The sequence below is a fragment of the Excalfactoria chinensis genome, chromosome 7 (genome assembly GCF_039878825.1).
Source record: "Excalfactoria chinensis isolate bCotChi1 chromosome 7, bCotChi1.hap2, whole genome shotgun sequence".
Taxonomy (NCBI): Eukaryota; Metazoa; Chordata; class Aves; order Galliformes; family Phasianidae; genus Excalfactoria; species Excalfactoria chinensis.
Window position 1 is genome coordinate 308,021 of NC_092831.1, and position 23,720 is coordinate 331,740.

Genomic DNA, 23,720 nt, shown 5'->3' on the forward strand with positions numbered 1-23,720 from the left:
ATGACCTGATGCAAAAAGTATCATAAGCGTGACAACCTTTGGACCACAGTAAATCTTACTGGGAAGGAAGGATACCACCAGAAACGTGCAATGCCATTCAATAGCACAGACCCAGTCTTCAGAGTCTGATACCAGGTCCCAGCCTGCTGCAGCTCCATGCTACACCAAAGAGGGACACGTGCAGCCTATCAGTCCTTTGGGCAGTCTGAGTCTTGGAGATAAAACACAGAAGAGTGTGCAAAAGCAAAAAAGTCTAAGAAATTTGTACATGAGAATTTACTTCCCGGTTCTAATATAGCTGAAACATACCTAAGAGCCGCTTCACCAGCCCACCATTAACATGTGTGTGGAAAATGCCCAGATTTACAAGAAATGTCCAGACCCGGAAGCTCTGTAAGTTTCGAAGTAAATGTAGGTAAGATAAGCTTTTTCCCAAAGAAGAACATGATACGTTCTGTAGCATGTGACAAATGTAACCCTTTCAAATAAGCGTTATAGCACTCCTCACTTGGAAAGATAACAAAATATTTACCCTATGGTTAAAACTCTTTCCTGTTCTTTGCTATTTAAGTCTTGATTTTAAAGTAACATCACTGGCACAAACTACAAATTTGAACACGAGACAAGCTGCTGATTTGTTATTTTCTGCTCTTTAGTCAGGTGGGTAAAAAATGTGTACGTTTCTGTAGGAAGATGCACTGTAGGGTAAACGTGACTGCTGAGCAGCTTTCTAACTGCCATTTTGCTTTTCAGAAGGGAAAAAAAGTTACAGTGAATTACTTAAAGAAACGGGCTGACATAGTCCAGAAAGCTTGTATGCAAAGTAAATCTATTAAAAAGTAACGTGCACAAAAGAGAAGGCACAAAACTACAGTTCTGACAGTTACAATTGCAACAATCAGATAAAGGGGATGGAGAATAGAATTGGGAGTTGTCAACTCATCTGGCAGCTCCTCTGCAGGGAGAGCTGGGATTGCTGCATGGAGGGCTGCAGAGCTGCTGGGGCTGGAGCACCTCCTGATGGGGACAGGCTGAGAGCCCCAGGGCTGTGCGCCCAAAGGACAGAAGGCTGAGGGGTCTGAGCAGTGCTGACCCACACCTGAAGGGCAGGGGGATGGGGATGGGGATGGGGCCGGGCTCTGTTCTGCAGTGCCCAGTGCCAGGACAAGGGGCACCAGGCACACAGTGGAGCCCGGGAAGGTCTCTCTGACCACAAGGGAGAACTCGTGTGCTGTGTGGGTGGTGGAGCCCTGGCACAGCTGCCCAGAGAGGTGGGGGGGTTCCCTCTGGAGGGATCTAAACCCACCTGGACACCGTGCAGCTGCTGTACAAACTACTGCAGGTCAGACTGGGGGAGCTTCAGTGGCCCCTTCCAGCAACCAAGATTCTGTGATAAACTTTACTTCATTTACTCACACTATGTTTAAGAAACCAAAACTCACCTATATTCTACTTCAAAAATGGAAAAGTACAGGAAAATATCACCCTACTTCACCCGAAGTGTTTGGCACTGCTGATGTTGTACCAACACCATCAGTTGTTCATTCACAATACTTTTCAGTTTTACTTTCTAGGCTGAGTAGTGCTCTCATGTGTTCAGCCTGTGGTTCCAATGAAGTAATAAAGTTAACAACTGGCTAACTGAAGGCTTTCCAGAGACATGCAAGAATCAGCAGTGATGACACAAGCAAAGACAGCTCTTGAACTCATGGCCTGGCTCATCAGACTAGGCTCAGGCACTTGGAATGTCAGAGAGATGATGCCCTTGATGCCACTGGGAGATGCATCTTGTAGCATCTTTGTTTCTACCAGTTCTGAATGGTAGCTGAAACAAGCTGTGGCAGAATATAGGGCCAGGATGGGATGTTATGTCAAACTGCAGTAGTGTTGTGATATGCTAAGCTGCCTGAATTGCTAGTTGTCACTTTGTTGAACCATTCAGCTGAGCCTCCTTCAGTAGTTTGAGTTGATAAAAACAGTCTGCAACCTACAGAAACACAGCCATCGTTTGAAAGGAATGCTTCTACCTGACACTATTTCGTGGTCAGCTTCAACATCCAACACAGACCCCACAGCTCTCGCTGCCTAGGAACGTATGAATGGTGCTAAAGAAAGACAGCCACATTTTGGAAATTTCTAGAACACAAAAGTGCAAAAAAGGACACACACAATTAGGTTCATTTACACTTTTGTCATGATGCAACCCATGCAGAGTTCTACATGCTCACACCTGCCGTAATTCTGAGAGAGATTAAGGAACTGAATAAAATACATTGAATAAAATATTGCCCCAACTTAAATACTGTATTTCAGTGACCCGATATTGGAATTTTTCTACCAGTCCACTGAGGCAACACTAAGCTTTTAACTAACTGCATTAGATCAGCCTTAAAGTTTTCAGGAAAGAAAGTTTACTCATGCACACAAACACATTTTCACACCCTCAGTATCTCAGTAGCTTCCAAAACACAAGATAGAAAAAATAAAATTGGGCAGAGTAAAGAGAATCACAGATTATAGGTTGTGAAATCACACTGCTACAATTATCGGCTGATTACACTTACTCTGTATTCAACAGCAGTAGACCATTAAAGCCCTTAATACTTTTATGCCTGCATTGTTCACTGGTCTGGTAAAACAATTTAGTGCTGCTCTAGCAGAAGAGGGATCAAAATTTAAGCAATTCATAGAAAAGTATTCTTAGTCAATGGCAGAAAGGAAGAATGCCACTTGAGGCATTCAGTGACTTCATTTGAGCAGCATTCTCTTTGAAAACTTCGTTACAATGCAGGGTATTTTAAATTGCTGCTGAAGCTAAGCACACTGTTTACCAGCTGCTGGGCAGAGGTCAGTTGTTGTGGAGCAGAGGCTGGTCATCCCACAGCCTTTCAAGCCCTATAATATACTTCATGGGTACTCACAGGTTCAGGCAGGCCCTTCTTCAAAGGGAATTTCTCATCAGAAGAAACAGTGAAGACTACAGGAAAAGAATCTCAAGAGCCATCTGAATAATACTGTACTTAGCAAAGAAGCAAGAAAAAGATTAGAATGTTTCTAAGTATGTGGTTCAATGTAGTTCTCGAAAATGTAATGTTTTTACTGTTTAATGTTTTAATGTTTAAGTGCTGAAGGAAATTAAACACTTTAGAAAAACACTTTTGAAATCCTAAGAGATTTATGATTACACACCTAAAAGCACATCCAGTCGTTCTCAGTCTATCATAACCTATTTACAAAGGAAAAGGTGAAAAGCTGTCCATCTTTAAGTGTCAAAACCAACTAGACCAAGGAAACTATAATGTATATACACATATACACATGGTTCATCTATCTGCCACCGCTGCAACTGCTTCTGCCTTGGCAAAGAAATTAGGAGCAGTATTTTCACACTACTTTTCAAAGCGGAAGCCATGGATGGTTCTTCCTGTGAGACCTCCTCTTCTCTCAGCCCAATCACTGGAAAGGAAAACTATCACTAAGCAGGAAATTAAACTCTAAACCATCCAGTCACACATTCAATCTTGTGTATTCAGAAGCAATACAATTTAAATTCAGTAGCATAAAGCTCGCACTTGTAAAATGGCAGCGGTTCCAGTAACGCAGAATTTCATCCAGAGAAGTAGCTGACAGCAGCTGCCTTTGTGTTTCCAACAAGGAAAACAGACCCCTGAACAAAAAACTAGCAACCAAAAGAAACAACAACAACAAAAACTAACACCCTGGAATGGCCATGAAACCAAACACCATCAAATCCATATGACTATTAACAGAAGAAAGGGCCGAAACACATTTCAGCTTCACTACACTTAGAAACTCCCTCCATTCAAAGAGGAAATCCACTACCAGAACTGCAGCTTTGTTAAGTCACTTCCCACCAGTTTTCACCCAAACCTGTCATGCAAACCGAAAAGCTCCCTCTGGTGAAAGAATGATCCTCCCTACCCCATCAGACTGCGACAGCAGCAGGGGCATCATCTATACTTTGTAGGGACGCATTTGTTTTTAAGAACTGAGCTGTGTCAGAAGAGCGCTGACAAAGTTGTAAGTAATCTTGTTTTCTTCACTCTCCCACTGCTTATTTCAATTAACGTTTGCTGAAAATGGCTGCTCCCCAGAAATACAGTCAAGAGACTCAGACAGCTGCCTGGCAGCTTTGTCTCAATGAGGGCAGTGCTCAAAGCTGAGGGAACAGGCTCCAGTCTGATATCAAAGTTGCTTTAAGTGGATTTGTACTCATACAAAAAAGAAACAAAAGAAGAATTTAGTTGAAATGGCTCATCAAGTTAATAGGCTTATTAATTACTGTAACTTCTTATATAGTCATATGTGGCACTGCAGCAGACACTGCATAACAAAGTCACTCAATAAACGTACCTGCCTATTTCAGAACTATTACTGCAGGAACTGGAAAAGTGTTGGTTACATTAAGGTTTGGTACAGTTTAATGAATAATGTTATTTCTTTTTTCCTGAACTGTGGTTCCACTCTAGTAAATGTTTCTGAAGTAATGAATTTAAGGTGTGGCAGCTCTATTGTACAAATACCAGATCCACTGCAAATAAAGAGAGATTCCTGACTGAAAGGAAGTTGAGCCATAGTAAACATCACACTAGCTTCTTTTCAAGCTTAATAAAGTAAATAACTGCACTGGAAAATATTCTGTTCTGGGCTTTCTGCCATACAGGAAGGGTGTTGAACATGTCAGTGTCTGTCTGTAATTAATATCAACAGAAAAAAATAACTGAAAGCTGCAGTTTGGTTCTTACTGCCTTCCCATTATTTTCAAGGGCGAAGCATGATTTTCTTCCACTCATTCTAACATGCCTATGTGCCTTTACAGAGTCGGACCACAGTTTTGAAGTTTGTGTTTCACCAACTCTGAAAACACAATTTCAGTTTTATTTTTTCCCGTTGACCAGAACAGAGTAAGTTAATACTCCATATATTAATAGTCTTCTTTATGAAGATGAGGTTTTCATCTCCATTTGAAAATAAAGAAATATTCCATGTCAATTTTTATTCTCAAAGTAAAACATTAAAAATATATATATATATGTTTCTTGGGTAAGAAAGGAAATGTTAGCAACTGCCTTTTTTATATACACCTCTGTATCAACCCAGTGTAGGGAATGCTGTCCTAATCGTATGTTCAGCATGAACAATATCACATCAAAATTGCACAAAAGCACCTCTGGGTAGTAATGCCAGCAGTCACTGGCTGCTGATCACTAGGAATTGCAGTGCTGTCATTTACTGCAGCGCAACTCGCCATCTGAACTACCATCACAAGCTTGTCCTTTGTCCACAACAAAACAGAATGGACTAACTTCAAATCACCATAGATGAACTTTTGGCAAATGAATTCTAACTGACATCTGCGATAAGCTGAGATCACAAGACCAACTGTGTTTCAGATGAAGTAACTCAAGATCACTTTAACCCAGTTAACTCGATTACTCACATCTTGATAGCCTCAGGCATTAATATCCTTAACACTGGAAGGTCAGTTTTAATGCCACTGAGAAATGAAGAGGCTTCCTATTTCCACCTCAGCAACATATGAACAAGTGTTTAGCCATGAAAGTGAAGATCCAAGTTTCATCATCTTGCAGAAAGTTTTCATTTAGGACTGGAGGTTCCACAGGTACAAAACTATTTGTATCCAGTCCATACAATCTAATTCTTGATTGGTTTTGTTGCTTTTTTTTTTTTTTTTTTTTTTTTTTTTTTAATATCAATGGTGGACAAATAATAACGTATCAAGTGCTTACACTCAGAGCTGAACTGTGTAGCGATTTATCTTAAAATGTCTAAAACAGACACCAAAACATTAATTCTGCAATTTGGAAGTTACAATTTAAATATTAAACCAAGAGAGTTGATCTTCATCTATGACTTTGACAGTGAAAACCAACCCATCCTCTCTCTCTTTTTTTCCCCTCCCAATAAAATCTTCAGCTAGTACGCCTGTTTGTAAAACACTGCACACGTGTACAATGGACAAAAGGGTCCAGTTCTCACTACTGCATCAATTCCACAATCTTGGTGGATTATTTTCCCTACATTTTTGCTTAAACAATAAATCTGCATCTCAAGCCTGATTTACAACAGTGCTCACGTTGCAATGGGTGCCGAATACCACAGTGATGATTCTGCTTACTGCAGTTAAATGATCCCTTTCAGATTCTAATATTCTGACCTATAAAATACACTACACTAATAGCAGGAAATAAATTGCAGAAACAACGTTCCTTTCCAGCACTGTAGTAAAAAATGATGGTTACATCTGAAACAGAAGATGTCTGAACTACTAAAGCCAAGCATGTACCTGTTCCTTTACAGAAGCTAAAATGGTAGTGGCAGTAGTCTCTGGTTCCATTCCTGGGTTGGTGGAAGTTTCCTGCGTTGTCTGCAGCAGCCCCTCTTCCACCATTGGGGTCTGCTCAGGGGCTGGCATTTCGCCTGCAATAAAAAACATTTTTAAATAGTTTACATTTTTTTGCCAGGGATGTTTAAGTAAAGAAAAGTCTTCAGGATTACATACCCCATTTATTTATTTATTTATTTTTCTAAAATCTTTTCAAACTTAACCAAAATAGAGAATGCCAATGTACGTTGATATGAGTAGCATGCTACTATTGTGCTTCATCTTCACAAACCAAAATCAGAGTGAAGCACGGAGCGTGAGGGGCGGGCAGACATTACCAGGCAGCACGATGTTTAAAGATTATTTTAAAAACACAACATTGTAGTAGTTATTAAATGTAGCAAAATCCAAGATGGGAAGGAAAACTAGCATTACGTTTGTACTGATCCTATGTCTTCTTACTGCCTACGACGTGGCTCTGCTCTCTGCCCATGGCACAGCCAGCAGCCACAGCGTCACCCCCAGGCGCCCAGGCAGGCTCACCGTGCTGAAATGCCCGTGGGTACGTCTGAACGTGACTTTCTTGCAACTGGAGCCAAACACATCAATTGCCATCACACTGTTTGCATGTAGCGTGTTATACCTGATACTACATACTCCTTGGCTTTCCAAGTATCACCAAACGACTACCTGTCCATGCGTGTCTATTTTTGAAAGAACATTATTATCCATTTCAATCTTTTAATACAACGGCACCCACGCCACAAGCTAACCTTAGGCCTGACACACATCTGAAGTGTCAAGGGCCTCTGTTCCCAGAAGAAACAGTTCAACAGCATGACAGAAATCATAACATAGAAGTGCTCTGGTGGTTACATAGTAAGGTTTTGAAGAGCCAAAGCAACAGATTCTACTTAAGATTCTGAAAGGAACAAAGTAACCTTTTAAGTAAGAGTCAAGTCTTTCACTGAGCCATAGTGGCCCAAAGGATTGTGGAACACGTTTGGATTGCCCAAGTCCTACCTGAAATTTTAAATCACTTTCTGCAGCTCTTTTATGACTACAGCTCAGCACTTCAGCTTTCTAAATGGACTGTTAAGTTTGCAAGCATATCATGAAATAATGAAACTACGCAGTCAAGCTCTTCCTTAATTTAGAAACACTGGTTACGAGATCAGAAGGCCAAACCTCAAAAGCCCTCGTGAGTTACAACTGTGGGACACATCCCAGTGAGTCCTGACCCGAACTGTAACCAGTGGAGACCCACTGTGTTTCAGGAGAAACACAAAACACAGGTAACCAGAACATCAAACCACATAATTTAAGAGAGGCAGCATCAGTTTCTCAATTAGACAGAGTTATACAAGCCTGTAACTTTAGCTCAGTTAAATATTTAGATACCATCGTGGTCACACTTCTACATCTTCAGCTCCTTCTGAAGGTTTAACAGTAGGTTACCAGAGGCAAGACATGAGATACCTTACAGCATTAAAATCTCTGTAATACTTATCCCACCAAACTAAAGAGATTTCTTGGTTTTGTTTCCTCTAAGGCAGAAGGGGGAGAAAAGTACAGCAATTCTCTACTTCAAAAAGAACAGAAATAAGGAAAAAAGAAAGAAGAGCACGACAAGGTCAAGCTATGGTGTCCACCACTTTCACAGTACAGTATTGAAATGAATACTTAAACTCGGACCAACTAAAAATCTCTACAAAAATACAAAGCAACATGCACTGGTTTTTCTCCTCTCTAATTTATTTCATCACTCTCCCCCCTGTGACACTAAATTAGATTCCTTGCCAACTTCTGTAGTAAACTTCTGCAGCACCACAGTCAAGGAAATGGGCACCTGACCTAGCTGGAAGATATAGACATTTCTCTGATCAGGAAACATACCCAATATTGAGAGGGCATTAATAAAAATCAGATGAACAGTGATCATATTAATTACTAATGAAGATATCAATGTTAAATGCACATCAGTGTCAGTGTTAAGAGGTGTCATTAGAGAGATATACCTTAGCAGACAGACAGCTGTCATAACTGCTGCCCTTTCAGTTAATGCTTTCCTTGGCAAAGTTGTCAGCTTTCCGACCTTGATACAAAGATGAGCCATCTGCTGGCTTGGATCCCACACACAGCTGGGCAGCACGGTGCAGCACGGGGCCATGCTGCCCGCACAGCCTGCAGGGCACAGCACCGGCTGCTACGCCTCCATCCAGCATGCTGCTGGAGGAGAGGACCTCACCTGGATTCCTAATGCCTGCTCCTAAGTTTGAAGTTCTCCACTCAAAAGTAAAAGACAGAAGAACAGACATGGTGGCCACCTAGCTGTCGGCTGGATTTTCCAACTAGAAGCAAGCAAGACAAACACGAAAAGTGGTTCAGTTTTAAGTGTGTATTCTGAAATACCCTACACTGCTTTTGAAAAAATGGCACCCTTCCATTTTCCTTTTACTATGGAAGCTCCTTAAATGGTTTCATGAAACCATGCAGCAGGATGGATCACTGCAAACAAAGCAGAGACAACTGCCTGGACTTGCTGGAGTAAACTAACTGCAAAGGATGCCTATTGCTTCCACTGTGCACGGTTATCTTGTTTACCCAACACACAAAAGCACTGGATCCTGACAACCTCCTCGGCATTCTCCTTGCCTACAAAAGCAGCAGACTCCTTGGCTCCCAGCATACACGGCAGAGCAGATTCATCAGCTCTCTTTACTATCTTGCCAGTTCTGGCTTTCCCACTGGACCTCCAAGCATGCAGTTAAGCTCTAAGTTGCCAAATTGAGTATTTCTTTCTCTTGTGTCTGTTCAAATAGTTAAACAGCTGCAAAGCAAGTAGTCTATTGAACTGATCCAACACAAAGCTATGCTTGTTTTCTGTTCTTCCTTCCCCCCGCTCTCCCAAGGTGGGAGGAGTTGGGTGGTATTTTTCCATCCCCGCTGATCTTGCAGCCATATAATCATTGACAAAAGGAAGCAACCAGAATTCACGGTTGAGGAGAAAGAAGAAAGATGAGAAATCACTGAACTGAGGGTAGGAAGCCACGCATCAAATCTTCGTTTTCCCTAGTCTCTGCTCCCCACCTTTCACTGCCCCTCCTGCTACATCCGACATATTGTCAGAGCAGTCCCTGCCCTTGGGGTGCAGACAGAACCCAGACCTTTCCATTTTCTCTGCAAGACAGTTAAAGTGGTACTTTTTCCCCACAGCTTCTTCCTCACTTCCTTTCATATTCCTCTTGCCTGCCTTATTCTCAAGATTCTCTTGAGTTTTCTCCTTGCCTTTGTTCCTTGTTTCTGAGCCTCCTACTGCTGACCTGAAGTCCAAGTACAATAAAAGCCAAAGCAGTTCCTGCTGAAGAGGCAATGCAATTCTTCCCAACAGCCAGCTAGTACAGACTGACAGCGTGTATCACACGGCAGGAACACGAGGAGAACAGCAAGCAGCACCTGAGCACTACAAATCCTCGACAATCCATCCGCTTGTGCAGATGAGAAAAGCAATGAAAAAAATGGATTATATAAAAGATGTCTCAGCAATACAATAAAATAATAATTTATTAAAAAAAAAAAAACAACAAACAAAACTCTAACATTTCCAGACACAGCAAGAGTCAAAGATACTGCAAACATCTCAGAAGGCCAAGCATTCTGTTAAGACGTGACCTTTCTATACAGACATTAGTAGTGCACCGGTTTGGTGCACGTGGACTTAATCGTCCAATGAAAACATGGAAAAATTGAACAGAGTTTCTCATTAATGAGAGAAACCTCTGTGCAACTGATAGGTGACTTGAGAGATGCAGATGAGTTTCACTGCTTATTGCTAAAGTTAGCCTTTCTTTCATTCCTTTATCTTTTCAAGATACATTTCCTCACTCATCCTTCTCTCTCAAAGTCCATTTAAGTTATAAAGATATCTGGTGCTGCGTTCTTTTTAAGATGTTAAAGGAGTCACCCTAGCTTTGGGGTAAATAAGTATTCGTTACAGCTCCTAGTAAAAGACAGTCTTTTCTTTTTTGGCTGATGGCAACATACTTTAACTTCATTCTAGTGAGCAGGCAAGATTCTATATGTACAAAGATCCAGTTGTAACATGCTCACAACATGAGTATTTTTACAGCTTTCAAACTAACTGTTTGTAAGAAGAGCTCAGACAGCTATAGCGATTCGGCCATTCTGAATAAGTGTGTACTTACATCTTTCGAGGCCTGAGGCACCATTTGTAGCTTGCCTTCAAAAAGGATGTCTGAGGAGCACTCATGTTTCACACAGGTGGTAGAACAAGCCATTTGGCAATAAGCAGAGTTTCAATAGTTTAAGCCATCAAGGCTCCTGTGCCTTTAAGACGACACAGACCTCAGATCGGAACCTCTCCTTTGGACCATCCCAAATCTGTGTTGCCCAGCGTAGTTGGGGCCAATGATGTTCAGGACAGCATATTAGAGCACGCCGCTCACAACTGGTTACACAGACCAGCAACACCAAAAGACAGATTTACCTGCAGTGATAAAGGCCACTCTTATCATAGCACAGACTGAGGGGGTGGATGGAAATATAGCGGCACAGACAGGTTTGTATGTGCTTTTTCCCCTGAACACTACCAAATGACAAAGATATTCATCAATTATTCATTTAAAATTCTCAGTTTTGTGTTGGAACATTCTCAGTCCTGGCGATGAAGCTGTTCAGAATGAACATCACACCACGTACAACTAAAGCACGTCTGGTTTGACTCGGGATACATTACAAATTCCTTAATTGAGCTGCTCCTGCTCAAACAAGTGCCATAACTTCAAATCCTTGGATAACACACTCAGGAATGACTGCCGAAGCTCATGGCTATGGATTAGCAATAATCCTTACCAAAACAAATGTTTCATCAATTGCTGAACTGCATGTTACTCTTAGTGTTTCTCTGAAGCAGAACTACACAGCACAGTGCCCTGTGCTGCTAGGAACGCTCCACGTGCAAACTTCTACACACAAGAGAATGTTAAATTTAACACTCCAGCAAACAGAGCTCTCTTCTCTATTTTCCAATCCAGAAACTTATCCACTGCACTCAACCACACCCAGGTAGGCATACCCAGGTTGAGAAGTTCTGCCACGCATGAAGACCTCTTTTCCTGAATGCACTCCTGCAAAAAGTGAGGTCAGTGCTACATTACAAAGCATCAGTCATTTTAACTGCTCTCGGAAACAGACATCCACAAGTGCCAAACGTCGACAGCTCAGTATACAGCAATCAGAAAACTCAAGGGGAAAAACAGAAAAATTCATACTGAAGCAATTGCAACCTGTTAAGCAGCCTTCCTGGCCTGCCAAGTTAAAGAAGCACACCCAGCTTTGTGCACCACATTTCAAGTTGAATCGATTGAAAAGTCAGAAGGGACCAATTGAGGCTACGCAAAACTGTCTGTGGGAGTTACCTGCGCTCGGATGTAAGATAGAGACTAAGGGAGAAAAGTGATTAAGAACTGAAATATTGAAGGTACTGCATGAAAAACAAAACAACCAACCAGGATAATATTTTAGAGCCACACTGCCTTCTTACCAGGTATCAGGCAACATCAGCGATAATAGCTGGGTCACCGTCTCTTCTCAATGGCATACTGAGGCACTCTTTCTCTCTTCCAAATTCAGACAAACTTCATTTTTATACTTTTTCATGACTACACATAAATCAGTATTTCCATACTCATGATTTTGACATCCCTGACAATTAATACCAATATATTTAAATAAGCAAAGCTATTTACAACCAAAAAACATACAAACACAATCAGTTAGTTTCACCATGCTTTAGCACGAAGCTCAAATGAGGGCTTTAAAACACAGTGATAAAAGCAAATCCTCTCAATAACATGAGATAGTTGGAGAATTACACAATAGTTAGCCTTAAAACTCAACAGCTAATTACTGATTTAGGGGATTTCCACTTTCAAAACAGAAAGGAGAGCAGGAGCAGGCAAGTCCAGGACAACGTCAGTGTAATAACTCAGGAAATGCACTCACGGATGACAACAGCAGAAAAGAATGCACTTCCAGACTTGCAAGACTGCTATTTCTTATAATGCTTAAGCAGTAATTGCAGTTAGAGGCATACCTTTCCATTTTTAGAACGTCTTACATTTGCTTTATAAAAATGTATACAATTTCTGAGAGCTGATATTGAACTGAACTCCAAATACCAAAGGAACAGCAAGCAGCTGACAGGAGCACCCCAAGGCAAGCAAAGCCTGAATACCCTTCGGCAGAAAACAGTACTAAACCCACTCCTACTTTAAGGAGAGAAATAAAGAAGAACCACCCATACTACAATGGCACAGGAGCTGAGAATTTTACATGCATCATTTGTACCTGACAAAAAAGGAAACATTTCACTTATGCCAGTTATTAGTTATCTTTTCAATATCATATGCAGCAGAACAAATTACAGACATTAACAGGATCCACCTAATTGCATTTTTTTTTGTTTCCTTGTTTGTAAGAGACTGTTTTGAATCCAAAGTTTCTTAAATGAAGCATATCAAAGGCACGGAAGAGGAGTGAGAAGGTTTCACCTCTCTTTCCTTTCTCTTCTAATGCTCACCTAATAAGTTCTCTGTTGGTTAAGTTTGCATAGGGCCAGATAGGTAAAGCTGCCAGCATCAGAGCAAATGCTGTCTCAACATGCCCAGCAAAGGAGGGGCACAAACAGGGCTCAAAAATCCGCCATGCACTTCTCTTTTACAGGAGTATATATAGTTCCTCTTTTTTTGCCCAAGGGAAGCACAACAAAAAGTAAATGAAAAGTGGCTCCATTACATAGTTGGAATACAACATCTGCATATAAAAGATGTTACTTGAAGAAATAATTAAAAGGTTTCTTGCTCGCAATGGCAAGTACAGTTTGTGACTTGCTTCGCTATAGTAACTGCTAGTTCACTCCAAACAGCTCTTAACGCACCTTCTGACAAACATTTTTAGAATCTTTTTTTTTTACATGATTTAAAAATAGATTTCCGTGAGGCTATTAATGCAAACTTCAGAACAACATATCCAAGTACGGAGAGGTAAACACAAGCCCCGTCACCACCTCGTCCCATCTTTGCCCAATTTTATACTGATGCTGCTTGCCAACATCCTCCTGTTAGGGAACAGAAGGGCTCACGCCAACAGTTTTGTTGCACATGGAAAAAGACAGATGTACCTCAGCTTCTTGTTTACAGTCACCTTAAGAGATAGCACTTGCTCAAGCTGAACTGATGGGATAACACATCCGTGGTTTTCTGGGTCATTTCGGTCCTTAGCCCAGCGAGGGGACACTGAGCTCTGCCAACACCTGGCAGCTGCCCACTGCAGGACGGTACTGCTGGTGCAGGCCCTGCCCCGGGGCCCAGTGCTGGAGGAGCTGTGCAAGGCCTGCCCTGCAATGCCTGGTACTGGCAGCTGCTGTGGGTCAGGCGCAGGACCCTGCATGGCTCAAGGATGGCCCACAGCCCAGTCCAGGGGCAGTGCAAGGGAGCCAGGCCTTGTCTTGGGAGAACAGAGCCTGTGGCTTTCAATGCCTCCAATAGCAAGGTTGCCACCACCACCACTACATCTATTCTCAACAGCAATTATAAGTATAAATATTACAACTAAGGAAAAACTAGTAGTACTGTTATGTGCCAGAACCTCAGCACCGGCTTGCCCACTTGCTGCAAACTCTTCATCAGTTAACATCTCATGGGCTTGCGGGGATGCCGCATGGATACAAGACTGGAATTTCTGCAGGTGTGTTGCAAAAATGGACGGGCAAGGGACTGGTCTCATGGTGCAGCACGGGACAGGGCTGTCCCACACCCAGGCTGCACCCACCCCCTGTTCCTGCAATGCCACGGCACTGCTGGGAAAGCTGCCCCACACAAAGGCCTTCAGCCGCTGCCCCGACACCCCCTACCCACAGCAGGATGGCTGCCCAGTGCTGCCCCTCGGCTGTCAGCTGTGCCTCTCAATTCCTGACCAAAACACAACAAATAAACCAGCCGGCAGCTTTCTACAGACATGCAGCCCTGCGTAAACACACAGCTCCAAACAGAGAGTGGAGCAACAAGTCTGCCTGGAAAGATGCAGTCTTTAAAAAAACGGTGAAGCACAACGAAAATTCACCACACATTGCCTTCTTAGAGCTACAAATTCTACATCAACACTGTGGTTTTAGATGAAATTAAAAAAAATAAATCAGAAAAACAAGGAGTGATAGATGTGTGCCAGTCACAGTGTCACGCTTTTCCCTCTCTCATAACAGCCGTAAGCACCAATGCTTACTGCTTAGTCATTAGAAGATTCACACCTGTAAACGTGGAGATACTTCAGAAGTCATCCCATTTCCCCATTTCTTCGCTTGTAGGTCAGTAACCTATGAGGAAATCAGCTGTAGAACACCATGTTTTGTTTACACAGAATGTCTTAGACTTCTCAGATTCTCAGGACTTCACAACAGAAAAATGCCGTTCTCCAGGACGGCAGTACGACCTTCAGGTTTCCTGCTGGACTCCGATGAACTGATGACCTAACTTTGGTGATGGCCTCTCTGCAACAGATGGAAATACATGGGGCCATGCCAACTATAACACGCTCAAAGCTAAAATTCCAACAGGAAAGTTCTGCTTAATAAGCTACTGATTCTGTGTATAAAAGATTTTACCGTCATATTTCCGATTTAGTAATTATAAATTAATGAATTAATTGATCAATTAACTTTAAGACACAGAGATGAAAGCAAAATTCCAAGGGCAGGAATAGTTGTGTTATCAGCTTCGAACCTTGCAGAGATGTCACCTCTCTGCGACCGGTCATACAAATGCATTCCTTCACTTGGGAGAGGACAGATCTTACAGCCCACCCATTAAGCATCTCAGTGAATCTGCAACAGCAGAGAAGAAGGATAATTGTAGCAACCTCTCTAAACTTCAGGGTGGAGTCTCTATCAGAAACAAATAACACAGGCACTTTACATGCATACGGTAATTAATGAGCAACTAAACCCACAAATAGGTTACCTAATTAACAAATTCAAGCCTGAAAGTTGTAAGAAAAGTCAGGTTGTGTACAGGAATCTTCTTTTCAAATGTAGGTGTAAGGCCGCCCCGTGGCCTCCCCTCAGCCTCCTCTGCTCTGGGCTATCACACTGCTACATCCAATTTACTTTTTCTTAAGGCAAAAATGTACCTTAGTGCACGAATAAAATAGCATCTACCATAAAGGAAGTCAAACCACTTAAATCACAACAGTTAAAACAGCAGAAGGCAGCCGGCTCCTCTGGGATGTGTTTACAGTCAGTACAGTTTTGATTCACTTCCTGCTGTAAAATGTTTCGGTCAATATCACGGTGATCTGCTTGCCTTCACACCGTGGCAGGACCATCTTAATTAGAGCTCTTAAATAAAATAGATACAAATAGCTTCACATAATAGCTAGGCCTATTAGCCTACATACCTACATTTAGCATCCATCCATTGCATTCCATCAATGACAAGTACAGCTGGACACACACACAAGTTTGAGAATCACACATTCAGGTTCCGCACACAGTCAAGTATTTTCTGCATGGAAAGTTTGCTGACTTTTCTGGACACAGAGGTGCAGTTGTGCCGTTCACAGACCATCAAGATAGACAGACCAAGCCATACACTGCTGTTCAGGTCTGAGAGGGTCCTGACGGCAAACAGCAACCACAATCAATTTAAACACAAAATCTTCGTAATTGATATCCTACAGGATCCAAACTGTGACAGTGATATTAGGCAACAAGTTAGAATCATACAACAGCTTGAGCTGGAAGGGACCTCAAAGACCATCTAGTTCCAACCCGCCCGTCACAGGCAGGGCTGCCAAGCGCTGTATCAGGCACTAGATCAGGCTGCCCAGGGCCCCATCCAGCCTGGCCTTGAATGTCTCCAGGGACGGGGATCCACAGCTTCTATGGCAAAACCAGAGCTGCAAACCAAACTGAAGGGGACATTAACCTGCCTAACTTGAGAGCTCACCCCAGACCTGGCAAGAGCTGAAGTAATCTGCAGTTTTCAGTAGAACGGACAAACTGGTTATCTTTCACTAATGACTTTCAGTAGACCTTACAAGCAGCACACTGACACTTCAAGTTCAAAGGTGCAAATTGATGTTTGAAAGTAATTAGTTCAAGCCGCTGCAGCTCCCTCTGCTAGCCCTATGATAAGAATTCACATTTTACATTCATCTGGAATCAAAATGGGATCTCATCCTGTCTACTCAGTGCACAGCTAGTTAGAATGGCCAAGGCCATAGCTGTTGTGACCAACTCAAAGTAAGCAACACAAGAGGAACACACAGCTGTAGTTCTCACAAAAACAGATAGCTTATATGGGGAGGCATTGGATGCCCATTGACAAAGTAGATGTGCAGACATCAATCACCATTCCATTTGAAGATAAAGTACAAATCTACACAAGTCCTACACTGAAATATTTGGCATCCACACGTTCTTTGATCTAGAAGAAATGAACTTGATGTTGGCCAGGTGAGATGCACAGTCACTAAGTCTTCTAATACACACTCCTAGGCAAAACAAGGAAATAAAGTTAGCCATTAATGCTGCATCATAGAGTGTTCTGAGGTCCCCTTCCAAAGTAACGGAGGGAATATACTATACCTCTAAAGAAAAGTAGAGTAGAAAGCTGATGTGCACTTAAAACCACAGAGTAGTTTTTATTTGTACACCATTTAAGATGCAATTCTTATAAACCTAACACGTTACTCTGTGAGACCCTGCCACACCAAACTGCTTCATATTCACACACAGAAAAAAACTCCAACAATGAAACAACACTAATGGGGAGTTCAAACTCTGGACCGCATTAGCCTGTGCAGCAAGGTCCTTTTTGAAGGACAAGGCAAACGGAGTCCCAGTACTAATGTGAACGCTGCTTACTCCTTGCACTGCACAAGAGATTATTCAACGTGTTAAAATAAGAAAATGTCACAGATCAGATAGTACCACATCCTTACATATAAGCATTGTCCCAGCCTGAGCTGTCTTGTTTGAATCAGAGCCTGAAAAAGTCCAAAAATCAAAGGCTAAATTGGGCAAAGGATAAGTAAACTCATGTACCTATGAGAATGTGAGAGCTACAAGGGCACCAAGCTAGCGGTCCACCCAGCACAATAATCCCAGCTGGCAACAGCCTGGAGCAGATGCTCAAGGAAAGAGAAGTGGAGAAGTAGCAGTTTTGTACCCCCAGGTTTATCTGCCAGTCATCTAGTATTAGATTCAGCTTAATGACAGAAACTTCGTGTCAAAACAGATAAAAAGCTCTAACTTGCAGGATCTTTCTAAACGTTATGTTAGACACAGGAAAAATATCCTGAAGGAACACAGAATACAAGGTATTTCTCACATTATTTCTTTAATATTCTGTAAGAAATCTCCTTTTAAGACCTTTAAGTACTACAAATGCCAGGCTCCTGCAGCAAAGGATGCAGAAGAACAGCAGTTATTCATCTGTTGGCTGTAACCAAGATTTGACTTTGAAATTAGTGTTTTGAAATAAACTTCAGTGTTTTGAATTTCAATGGACTCCACGACTCCATGCAGATCTTCACCTGCTGCCTGGGTTAAAAAAAACAAGCCTGTTGATGAGTACAAATATAAGAGTAGGAGGCTGGGAAGGTTAATGAAATAAAAGTTGTAGTAAATATTCTTTATTTTCTAATAATTTATTTATTTTTCCATTTTTGCTCTCCTGTTCAACGCTGCTATAAATTGCCAAAGGTTTTGCAGCTGGTTGTTAATTGGTTAATGACTGCTAGAAGAATGCCACTGCACAAGTGTCACAGGTAACATTTATTCATACACACCACAGTTCAGTTTTTAGTACTAGAAGGCCTTTTGCAGCCCAGATAAAAAGCTCTAGCATGGCTACAATTCTGTGCAACACACACCTAATTTCAGCAGGCTACAGCCTACCTCTGTTAAGAGAAAGAAGCTAAGATAGCCTGGATGAGATCTTGGGCAAGGACAGATAGAGCAGAAGTGAAGTCATGCCTGCTTATTTCAGTGGAGTGGTGTGGAAAACCTTGGTTAGGAACAACCAACCATTAGCTCAAACTGATGCATGGAAAACTGAAGGACTCACATACTGTTCTTGATTTTGTAAAGACCAACATTCTGTACAAGTAAATGAAAGCATTCACCTACTAGATCACAAGATGAAGCATTTCCAAACTGCTACAAAATGCAACTGCAAGAGGTGCTGCCATAAGCCTTCATACAATGCCATTTTTTTCTAGAACATGATCAATGTCAGCAGATGCAAATTGCCACTCATAAGGCACAGAGCACGGCACTTTGTCCTCACATCTTAACGAGGAGAATTGTCTGGATAGGAAGTCTGGATGGCGTCAGAATGGCGTCTGGATAGGGAGCTAGGAGATCTGGTTTAGTGGTTTTCTGTAGGTACGGCAAAGGGAGGATGGCTGGACTAGATGATCTTGTAGATCCTTTCCAACCTTGTGATTCTATGAATCAGTACAGAGCAGCACATCCAGAGCGACCGGGAAAAGAGCCCCGGGCACTCATAAAGCAACTAAACACCAACTACTGTAGAAATGCTCCACTGGTGACAGTATCTGCTTGTATTGATACGTCCTGACACTGAAGTTGCACATAAGTCAACTTATCTACTAACCTGGTATGTCTCTGTCAACAAACATTATCTGGAGTATTACCCGACTATAATAAAACCCCTTTTCTGTTTTAATTCCAGAAACCAAAAATCAGGAAAACTTCAGAAACTGACACAGGAACACTTGGAGTTTTGAGAACAGCCTTATTGCTCTGCAGAGAACTCAAAGCAATGCTCTCCCTTTTATTTATTGATTTACTGAAGAATCATCTCCTAGGAAAGAGCTGATTTAATTAGAGTGAAATTTCACAAGTGCCAAAGTAGGCTGTCACCATGATTTATGCTAAGGAACAATGGCAGAACCCACGGAAACTTACTTTTGTTTCTTTAGTGGATAATCCACATGGCAGGGAGGAAATGGAGGCAGCTGACAGGTCTAAGAGCCAACCTGAAGTTTCTGGATTTAAGGCTTTTCATCTCACGTAGAATTACACTCCCAAAAAAATGGATGCATTATATCAACTACCTTAGACCATTATATTCTGTTTCAGCTAAAACATACCCCTTACTTGCATTATGCTACTTATCAGGGCAAAGCTTGATAAGAAGGATATACAGAAAAAAACAGATGGAGGCACCTGCAAATTCTGTTTGTACCTCAGAAGGAGGTTATATCCGATAACAGACCAGTAGCGTGGTGTTACCCCTGGGCACAAGCGCCCTGCACGGAGTTACTCTGTACTACCAGAAGTCCCTTACCCAGGATGCTCTCCTCTGCTTATTTCATCTAACTTTGCCCTTTGGTTTGTGAACTCTATGGAGAACGCACTGCCCTCTACCCCTCAGAGGGCACATCAGTGTGGTGGATATGCACTATGAATGAATGAACACAGTTTCATTTTACCATATGCTAACATGTTGAAACTTATTTCTCAACAAAGCTGTTTTGTTTTGTTTTCAAAGACAAACAAAGCAGAAACGTTAGCTCTAAGAGCCATCCCCGCAGTTATCTTTAGATACTGTACAAGACTTGAGTAGGAATCTATAAGAGACAATTGGCGAATGGTGCCATGTGTATGCAACACTCCTGTACACAGAACTCCGCCAAGTGATTCACTTGTTTGGAAGCCCTTGAAATCAACTGGAATGACATACAATACTTTGTTTTTGTGAAAGATACAAAATACTTCATTTTTAAGTATGTCACAATGAAACGGAATTCAAAGAGCTGACACTGGTCTTAAACTCTTTCAGAGATGGGTGGATTTGTTTTATTGTGTGTCTTTGTACTTCAGTATGCTGGGCTCCACGGGAACGGGCTAACAAAAATGATTACGACTTTATTAGTTTTCACCGTTTAGATTTACCTTTGTGATACACAAAAACACAAACATCCAATTCACACGTTCCATGATAACAAAACTGCCAATGTGAGATGATGCAGAGCACGTTGTTTAGAAATGAAAAGATTTCCTTTAGGAAGGCAGCAGCCTTTTATTTCTTTTTTGGCAGGAAAAGAACAGCAATCAACAACAAACGGGAAGTCTCCGGTTCATGTTGCATTTCCAGCAGAAATGGCATAAACAAATAGTGTCAATTGAGATATGGATAATTTCTATTTGAGCACATATAAAGCAAATGTTTTTGAGCACCTTTTTTCATTTTAAGTATAGCACAGTGATAGCCTAAGGCTTTTCAGACCACTTACGTGCTGTAACAAGGTTTTGTTAAGATTTGTTAAGACTAAGTGTTTGCACGCCAGCAAACAGTAACCTAGTCTCACCCCCTCCCAACAGTTTCTTCCCTGTTTCTTTGTAGCTGAACATCTCCTGAGCAAACAGCGATGCCTGGCACTGTGCAGCACAGCTCCTCCCTTCCCCTCACCTCTGCCACCTCTGCCCCTGCCTGGCACAGAACCAAGCAGCCCTACCTTCCTGCCTTCGGCCCCTTTGTTGCCCGCAGGCGGCTGCAGCTAAGCACAGGATGCTCACTGACCCACCTGAGGCTGTGCAGGCTGCCGTGGTGGATCCTGTGCTGCTGCCAGCTGACACGGGCACTCCGAGTGAGCGCCGCAGAGCTCTCCCACCAAGCGCTCCGATGCATATCACTGCGAAGGGAAGGGAGACCTGGTGCTCTGAGCTCCTATTTACAAGTATGACAAGCAGAAAAGGCTGGCCAATTATGCAGCCTACACAGTATCTATGAAGCTTTTGCTTTGCGGATCCAATAGCTAGAGGGTAAATTTTACTCACTGCCCATAATTATTAGCCTATGGTTGCATAAACAGTAACTACATTAAAATCCCCCCATTGAGCTGTGAAGCAGACAAGTTTCAGCTCGTACGTCTTCAAAGGACTTACAACAGATTTCTTTCTTCCCCTAAATATCAAATCACGGTACTGATCAGAACACTGGGTTAGCTAACGTTTGGATTTCAGGTTCACAGAAACTCACCACATTTCAGTTAAAGCACCCAGATAACATCTCATATAAAGAACAGTGCATGGGAGAGGAGAAGAGAAAAAAGGTTAACTTCAGTTCCTCTTAAACAATGGATCAATCCCCCTCAGAAAGTAATAGCTTGTAGTTTTATTCTGTGCACTAAAATAAAGGCATAGTTACACTGATTGAAAAAGCCAATTAGCAGGAGGCTGGCTGGTCTGCGCTTTCCTGTGCCATGCAAATTAAAGAATGAGGGGTGGGAAGAAAGATCCATGAGAGACGACCATGGAGACATTTAGGATGGGGAACAGTATTCTGCTGTTTTTTCCTCCTGTACGTGCAGAAGGTGATAGCACTACTTTATTTAGCCCTTCTGTTCGGAGGGAAGAAAACAATAATAAGGAAAGAGATGCATGCATATAAAAAAAAAAATCTGAAAACAACAACAAAACTGTTAAAAAGCCATCTTGTTTAAAAACACTAGGAGTGGTTTTTCCTGGCTTTCTGACTTTCCCTAACATGCTATTGCCTTCCTTTGCCTGTAACAGAGGGAAGCAAGGAGACCTGGGAAGGTAAAGCTGGGCCGTGAGCTTCCCTTGGCTCCTGGCAGCCGCAGCAAACCAGCCCGACTGGTTGGAGACTTGGAGCCGCAGCCCTTCAGCAAGAGCTGACTCAGAGCGGGTGCTGCACGTCACCCTGCCCCAGCCCGGCACATGCCCAAGGTGTGCCCTGTGCTCCAGTCCTTGGAGTGCAGCCCAAGTGCTGCCAGTTGCCATGGAGAGAACTTCCACCTTAAGCCTCTCCTTCTGGTGATAGTTTTGGGACCTTCATTATTCAAAATGAAACAAACAAAACAACAACGAAAACATCACATCCATTGACTGAAATTTAAGTGGTTCTTCCTTCTTCCTGAACAGCACGTGGCTCCCCTTCCTTGGGGGAAGGAGTGAGCTGCTAAGGGCAAAGACGAAGAGACAGCTCGTTGGAGAGGAGCTGAGGTCCAGAGACCAGAGCTGGCTGCAGCGGACCTGAGCCGTGCTGTGCTTCTGCACACACCGCAGCCCTGCAAGGTGACAGGGGGCAGCTCCTGGCTGCCTTCATCGCCCCCTGCTACTTCTGTGAGCTTCACCCGAAAATGAACAAGCGGGCGTCCTGCTGTACGGGAGGACACTGGAGGACATTCCACGCACCTCAGCACCAACAAGGCTGCCAGCAGCTGAAACCAACCCACCTCTCTGTGCCGTGCCCCAGCCACTGCCTGCCAGCAGCACTCAGGACCACAGCAGAGCAGCAGAGAGCAGTGCCACGAGCCGTGCCCACGCCATGTCGCACCCAGCTCCCCATCCCTGTACACACAGAGCTGTGCTTGCTCAGCTCCACACTGCCAGTAAGCCTCAAATCAGTTCCCATTTCTCTTGGAGCAACAGTACACATCCAATTCACGGGGAGTTGCTATCTTATTTTCACTGCGGGTCAGGGGAAGGGAGGAATTAACGAAAAAAAGGAAAGAAATTCAGAAACTAAGGCAATCGCTCCTGAAAATACCAGAAGTTGGAGCCACTGCAGCAGGAGTTAACCACGGAGATACGCCGTGCTTTTTGTACATGGCAACAAAAGCCCATTTCTGCAGTAACTCTTACAAGATGTTTCCCACCAAACGTTACTGTTCCTGCTGCTGCTCCCAGCTCACCTGCCCAGCTGTCCCTCACCCCGGGCCACAGCCAGGGCTGCCCTCAGGGTCAGAGCAGCAACTGGTGCAGCAGGAGACACCGGGCCTCATTGCCCTGGGATGAATCTGAGTGAGAGAAGCTTCTGGTACACACAGGTGCTAACCTGGACACTGATGGAAAGTACTAACAACATAAATGGGAGATGAGAGCAGTACAAAATACAGCTGACATCACAAGGACCTCCCCTCAAGCACCAAGAGCTACACCTGCTTTTCAGGGCACCTTTCTATGCTTTTCTCTTTATTCTGGTAATAAAGCCAATTATCGTTCATGCATGTAACAACAGCCTCTTCCTGCTAACCCAGACCCTGGATCAGGTGCTTTCTTGCACCCAATAAAGAAACAACCAGAGAAACACTTGCAGAAATTGCTCATTTTCAGCACAACTGAAAAATAAACAAATAAATGAATAAAGCCAAACAAAACCAAGGCAGCACTCACAAAGCCATTCACAGGTACTGTGGACATCCAGCCTCTGTGCGTACGTTTTAACAACCACGTGAAGCGAAGCAGAAGAGCAGAGAATGACTATTTATGCTGCCCATC

General features: G+C 42.8%; 1 protein-coding gene across 10 annotated transcripts in view; it reads right to left on the minus strand.

The window, feature by feature from the left end:
• Window positions 1-23,720, minus strand: part of PKP4 (plakophilin 4) — a 60,628-nt gene that overhangs the window by 35,766 nt on the left and 1,142 nt on the right. For 9 of the 10 annotated variants that reach the window (XM_072341113.1, XM_072341112.1, XM_072341111.1 and 6 more), the window contains exon 2: window positions 6,329-6,462. In XM_072341113.1, the coding sequence (XP_072197214.1) occupies window positions 6,329-6,457 (129 nt within the window). In that variant the 5' untranslated portion in view covers window positions 6,458-6,462. Of the gene's footprint in view, window positions 1-6,328; window positions 6,468-23,720 lie in introns of those variants that run through there. The other variant, XM_072341115.1, reaches the window with a different exon arrangement.